This window comes from Martes martes (genome assembly GCF_963455335.1).
Source record: "Martes martes genome assembly, chromosome: 5".
In the NCBI taxonomy this organism is placed as follows: Eukaryota; Metazoa; Chordata; class Mammalia; order Carnivora; family Mustelidae; genus Martes; species Martes martes.
Window position 1 is genome coordinate 101,750,964 of NC_137892.1, and position 6,883 is coordinate 101,757,846.

At 60.0% G+C, this 6,883-nt stretch overlaps 1 protein-coding gene across 2 annotated transcripts in view; it reads right to left on the bottom strand.

Moving 5' to 3' along the window:
* UNC5A (unc-5 netrin receptor A) overlaps positions 1–6,644 on the bottom strand; it is a gene marked incomplete at its 5' end in the record, with an annotated part of 60,778 nt that extends 54,134 nt beyond the window's left edge. For both annotated transcript variants that reach the window (XM_080804884.1, XM_080804883.1), the window contains one exon: positions 6,575–6,644. In XM_080804884.1, coding sequence (XP_080661010.1) covers positions 6,575–6,644 — 70 coding nt within the window. The remainder of the gene's footprint in view (positions 1–6,574) is intronic.
* Positions 6,645–6,883: the final 239 nt, after the last annotated feature.

Below are 6,883 nucleotides of genomic sequence, written 5' to 3' on the forward strand. Positions count from 1 at the left end.
GCTGAGGAGGTACCCGGCAGAGGTGGAGTACAGGGTCCGAGCTCTCTACCTACGCCAAGGGCCCTGCAGTTGCAGTTCGGGCTCAGTCTAGCCTGACTCCCCTCCCCAAATCGCAGGACGTATTTGCCTGGAGCTCAAGGTGACCCTGAACCTTCCAGATGGACAGAGCTCTGACATCCAGGTGTGGGGAGGGTCCTAGCTCTGGGAATTCACCCATCAGGGCGCCGGCCCTCGGTGCTCTCTTCAGGGGGCCCCTCCCCCATCTAAGTGGGACCTAAATCCTGCCTCTTTGTGACCTACCCTGGGGATGAGCAGCTGCCACTCAGGCCTCTCTAGATTTCTCAGTCTCTCCCTCCCTCTTTCCCCTCTCAAACAGGGCTGGGATGGGGTTGTCTACAACCACACCTGGAGAAGGGAAGGGGGGGTGGCAAAAGAGAAGAAAATGCCAGCCAAAATGCAGGCCTCCCCTCAGGCCTCTGCCCTCCCACCCGGACCCCCAGCTGCACCCTGTCCCGCAGAGATGACACCAAGGACTCCCTGGAAGTGAGGACAAAACAGTGCCCTCTGCTGTATCCATCACCATCAAGTGCTAACATTTACGGAGTGCCTACTGCGTGCCTGGACTATGACACACCAATGACGTGCATTAGTCCACCTAATCCACGCAGCAGCCCTGTGGATTAGGTCCTCTCAGCACACCATTTTTTTTATAGACAAGAAAGCCGGAGAGCTGGCTAGGACTAGGGCAGCGCACAGGGGGTGCCAAGGGCACAAAATTGAAGGAGGCTCACCCTGTACTTGCACAACTTAATTCCTCACCCCAGTCCAAGTCCTAGTCCAAACCCAGACCCTGGAACTGCCGACTCAGCCATTCCACCGCCTCCTCGACATGCCTGGGATCCTGGCTCCTGAGGGCCAAAGGCTGCTTGCGGCTTCTGACATCTGTGCCTGGGGAAGAGGGTGGGCTGCGGGCACTGACACTCTGACCTTCTGGGCAGCCCTAAGAAGGCCTGTTTTTGCCATTGGGGGTGTTCATCAGTTAAGGCAGGGCCCTGGTTCCTGACTCAGGCTCTGGGACTCACAATTGCCACCTCTGCTTCACAGCCACCTTCGGCCCTGCCTCGGCAGACACCTGGCTCCAAGGCAATGCAGGTGGCTACCGCGGGGGTGGTTGGGGGCTTCAGTGGGTGCTGGGCAGGTGTGAGCAGGTCCTGGGGGAACCTGCTGCTAAGGGCATGGTCCACCCCGGGCGACTTGTCCAAGATCACAAAGCAATCAAATGGCAGAGCTGGGACTAGAATTTAGTCCGGTCCAGGGCCCGCACCCTTTTGCTGCCATGTTCTGTGTCAGAGCTAATCATCAGGACACAGTTCCAGGACAAGCTGAACCCAAATCATCATTTTCATAGAGCCCCAAACAAAGTTCTTTGCGCACTGGAGGAATTGGTGTGTGAGTCAGGCCCAAGTCCCTGCAGGGGGCGGTATGTGTACAGATTGGAAGGGCGGGTGTTTACTTCTTCTACCTAAAACCACGACTCCTTCCTGGGACTCCTGCCTGGGGCTGGAGCAGCAACAAATGTTTTTCTCTCTTATCTCTGGACTTGGGCCCTGATCACCTCAAGACTCAAGCTCTGTCCTAATTCATGCCCCTTCAACGCCAGGGAAAATGGGAGGAGTTAAACAGCCAGAGCTGTCTGCTCCATGTTGGGTTTCATCCTGGGGCCCTCTATGTGACCCATCATCTCGTTACTATAACCTATTCAAAAACATGGGACAGGCTGGGGAATAAAAGCTACTTGTCCAAGGCCAGGTGGCTCAGACTAAAACCCAGGCCTGTCTGTCTTCCAAGGCCCTGCCCTTTCTATGCTACCTGACAGAAGGAAAGGGCTGAGGTTCCCCAGAAGGCAGAAGCACCTGTCAATGCCATTGCCATGGGAGCAGACAAGAGGAGTGAAGGGATGGACCAGTAGAACCAATCACAGGAAGCTGAGCTTCCATCCTGGTGGTGAGGAAACCATCCCCAGGGGCTCAGGGGCCTGACTGTCCTGGTGCTCAGTTTCAGGAATCAGAAGTCCCAACAGGTTCTGCACAGAGCAGCCCAAGTCCTGGTGTCAATTCCATTCCTTAGGACGGGGTGGGGGCTAAGGAAGAGGCCACCAGGGCAGATGTGCATGGACAGGATGGGCAATGCCATGGTTCCGTGCCCCACTGCCCCACCTTCCAAGGGCTTGAGTCCTCAGGGCTGGGGCCCAGAATGACATCATTTGCATGACAAAACACTGATCTGGGATCACCTATGCCCAGGAGGGGTAGGGATGAGCAGGGACGTTCCTACTCAGTAGTCCTGGGCATACGACCTGTACACCTGTACAAAGGACCCACAAACACACATGATCACATGAGCTGGGCTGCCATCTGTGTGAGGGTCCAAGGCACAGACACCCCATGGTGGGGCTTTAATTTGCTCATTCCTACCTTGGCCAGGAGCCATTTCCAGCCTCTCCAGAGTGAAGGAGTCTGTGTTCAGGGACAGGGAGAGGGAGGGCTGCCAAGGGGGGCAGAGTAAACTTCTCTTCCTCTCCCTAGCCGCAGCAGCCCTCCCTACCTAGCCAGAGAACCCAAACACAAGTGGAGGAAAAATATGCACTTGACTGGCCGTGACTCAGAGCATGTTAGGGGCTAAAAGCAGGGTCACGGCACTGTAGACCACAGCAATGCCCGCAGGAAGCACCGGCATGAGTGAGGAGGTAGCTCAGGACAGAGGCTCTGGCAGTTGCCCCAGGCCCCACAGGCCTCTCCGGGGCTGAGGAATCTGTCCCGTAGGCCACTCGAAGCTCAGCAATGTGCCGTGGGCCTGGGAGGAGTCGGGGAGGCCTCCTGGAGGGAGCTGGACTAAAGCTGGGAGCTGAGATAAACAGAAGAGTTGGGACTGGCAGCAAGCAGGGGGAAGTTGGCCTAGGTCTGGACAGAGCAGAAGATGTCGGCTATAGGGTGGGGAGGGTGGCTGGCGGGGCCTGGCGCACCAGGTTCTGCAAGGCAAGGGAGCTATAGATTGTCTGCGGGCATGGATGCCCAGCTCACCGGCAGTTAAAGCCAAGTCCCAGTAATGATACAGGTGTTTCCCTAAGGGTCCCCAGGCTCAGGGTTGGACTTCTTCTTCAGGCACTGGGGAGCCATAGAAGGCTTTCTAGTGGGGTTCCAGCCTGGATACCAGGGACATTAATCAAAGCAGAGGAGCCACAGAAAGGAGATGAATGGGGGTGGCCACTGAACTGATCCAGGTGGGAAAGGTGAGGGAGAAAGGGGCTGGGGGGTGGGAGTGCTGACAGAGGAAGAGAGGGACACGAGCAATGTCACAAGTAGAGCTGAGCTGGAGGACTTGGTGACAGATTAGACATGAAGCGTGAAGGAGAAGGGAGAGCCAAGAGAGACTGCAAGGTTTCCAGCCCCGGGCTGGAGGACTAGAGGGAGGGGGAAGGCAAGGAGGCGGCCGCAGGAGAGGTTGGCCTGGATAGAGAAGGCTCAGGCATGCATGTATGTGGACACGTGTGTTCCCAGGCAGTCAACACCACGGCCTCTGTGCAGAGACGGGGTCCCTCCACCCCAGGCTGGAGGTAGCTCCTGACTTTAAGACTGTGTGGCTTGAGTCTGCAGGTCTGGGGCCCAGAGCAGCCCCAGGAGGGACAAAGTTATGTAAGACAGGAGGGCTCCTGGCCCCTGGCTGAGGCCAGAGCTGGCCACTCTGAGGAACCTGCCAGTGGCTCCTGGCTGGGGCTTTGGAACTTGGATCAATGCCAATCCCCAGCTTCCTGAGGCCAGCCCCTCTCAACATGGACAAAGGAAAACAGGCCAGTCAGAGGACCAACCCTCTCCTGGGGACACCTGTGGGGCCCTAAAGTCCAGCCCAACCCATCCCTGAGGCAAGGTAGCTAAGGCTATCTCTTAGCCCTAAAGAATTAAGACACCCTCCCCCTAACCAGCTGCTCTAGTCCAGGGGTGAGGGACAGACAGAGGGGTCCAGGACCAGCCCTGAGGATGGGGGTGAGGCCTGAAGAAGAGACCAGCGGGACTGACGGCTGGGGTCAGGAGGGACAATACCAGAGCTTGGTGTCCCTCAGCGCCACCTTCCAGGAGAGCCAGCTCCTCACGGGCTCCTCCCCCTGGGAGTGCAGAGATCTGTATGGCCGGGCAACCAACAGGTGTGAGCGGCCCACCCTGGCGGGAAGGCAGGTGCCAGCTGTGTGACTGGGATGAATGGGAAAAAGCTGTGAGGCCGGGTGGGGGCGGGGTTGCTGTGTGCAGGGCCACACGGGATGGGGGTGAGTGTGCTGAAGGGACAGGCTTTTGCTTGAGGTGGCGACAGAGGGTGGGCCTCTGGCCTGGGGAGCAGGAGGCTGCAGTCCTGCTGGCCCCCTGCGCCCCCTGCTGCCCGACTGGCCTGTCCCTCCCTCAGCCACTCACACACATTTTTCACTGGCTGCTGTTGCCGAGGAGATGATGGGTGGTGTGGGAGGAGGTGCGGGAGGAGCTGGGGTCATCTCTGGGCCAGCCTGCCTGGGCACGTGTGCCCAGAGCCTGTGGGGGACAGCAGTAAGGGACCCCAGATAAGGAGAAGGGCCCCTGCATGCCCTTCAGAGGCTCCTCCCACAGGCTGAGTGGAGGCTCAGTGGCAGCCTCCGCTCCAGGGCGGCCCTCATGCACTGGTGCCCACCTGCCCCCTCTGCGGGCAACCTCGGACCAGGCCCCAACAGGTGCCCCACCAACCCGGGACGCGGTTCCCCTACTCTGTGACCATCTGAGGCATCCATGTGGCAACCCCCCCACCCAGGCTGTGGCACCCTGACTCGCCAGCACCCATCATCCCCTTATACTATTCATATGGGCTCACCTGTGCCACTGCTCACAACCGTCACACATGTGCAGCAGGCCAGCCATCACACAAGCTCATCTGGTCCCACATACACCGATGCCGCACACACTGCCAGCCTCCATCGTCGCCAGGGCACACATGCCAAGCCAGAGCCCTCACACGTGCTCACGTGGGCAACATGCAGATATGACCACACCGCCTTCTCACACACAGCCGACTCAGTAAACATTTCCTGGGTGCCTACTTGGTATCTGGCAACACCTCCCCTGTGTGAGGACATTGAACACCCCCAGTTCACCATGGTCAGCTCACCAAACCTGCACCCCCTGAGGGCTGCACGCACCACCTGGACACGGATATGTGTGCAATAGGAACACACCCGGCAGCAGCACAGCCTCCCAGCTCGATCTGGATGAAAAGGGGAGGTCATGGGGCAGGAGGGTTTGTTAAAGTGAGGCTTTCAGGGGTGAGGGGATGATGGGGTGTTGGAAAACGGATGAACTGAGGGGACAGACTGGGGAGGGCAGCCAGGCTGTGTGGGTGCAGGATATGCTACGCAGAGACCCTTTAAAGAAACAGCCATCAGCCTCAATCATCAGGCTGGTCTCAGCTGTCACTCATTGATCTCCAGTCTGGCTTCGCATCTCAGGAACCCCAATGCTCCCTTCTGACCCCTAGGATTAACAATGGCCCAGCCAGGCTGGGAGGCATCCCCCAGGTTCTCAGGACAGCAAGAATCAAGCATTGCTAGGGTGAGCCTCATGCTCCCTTGATCACACAAATGACAACCCCCCCCCCCAAATACACACATAAGCTCAGCTCTGCTAAGTGCATGGATGGTGGGGAGAGGGGATGATCAGAAGGCCCTAACAACTCAGCTCAGGTGGAAGCTCACGGAGAGCAGACAAAGGACGCTGGGGAACTCCCCCCACCCCAAGGGAGGTGGGCTGAGAGCTTAGTTACCAAGCAGGTTAGGGTGGCCAACGGGACATGAAGGGAGAAGGAAGGGCGGTACAATGAAAGCTAGAAGGGAGAGCAGCAGCGACCCCACAGTACACAACTCTGGCCCCCCATACACCAAGGAGGTTGGGAGCCACAGCCCTGGCCAGGGGCCACGGACCTTTGACAGTGCGGGCTGCAAGGGCCGGGGGCTGGTGTATGCGCCTCCACGCCTGAGTGTGTGCGTGTGCTAGCGTGTGGCGGGGACAGAGGAGGACACTGTGTTCTGGACGTGGGCAGAGGCCAGGTGCCAAGTCGGATTTGTGAGTAGCTGTTCGGGTCAGATGCTACCGGGAAGAGGTATCTTAAGCCCCCTCCTCATTTTCCTGGGCACTGGGATGTGGTCAAAATCTTCTAATCTGCGACCCTCAGAGTCAGGCTCCCCCGGGCGTTGATTCACACCCCCGACTCTGCTCTGGGGCCAGGCAACCAGCAAACTTCCCCCGCCCGGAGGCGTGGAGCGTTTACACTCGCCAGCCCCGCGCGCTGACAGCTGCTCCAGCACTTGGCAGAACCCAGGCTTCCGGGGAAGCGCGCGGGGAAGCTGCACAGCAGCTAGAGGCGGCCCCCGCGTCCCGCCTCGCAAAGTTTGGCCTCGGGGGGCTTCCAGCCGGGTCCGGCCCAGCGGGTCAGGGAACCCCCAGAGCAGCAAGCGTTCGCGCGCACAGTCCCCCGCAAGCCACCCCAGAGCGCGCGCGTGACTCACCCGAGCCGTGGAGCCAGACGGTGAGGACCATGCCCAGGAGCGCTGGCCAAAGGCCGGGCCGGACGGCCATGGCCGCGGGCGGGCGGGCGAGCGGGCCGGCCGGGCGCGGGGCCCCGCGGGCGGGAGGGAGGCTTTCAGCGCCTCAGCCCAGAGCCCCAGCCCGGGGCGCCCCCGGGGCCCATGCCAGCGGACTGCGCTGCCTCGGGGCGGCCGGCTGCGGGGCGTACGCGGCGCGTGGCTCCCCTGGGCACCCGGAGCACAGCAATGCAGCCGGGGCGGAGCGCAGCGCCAGCCGCGCCGCGCACCAAG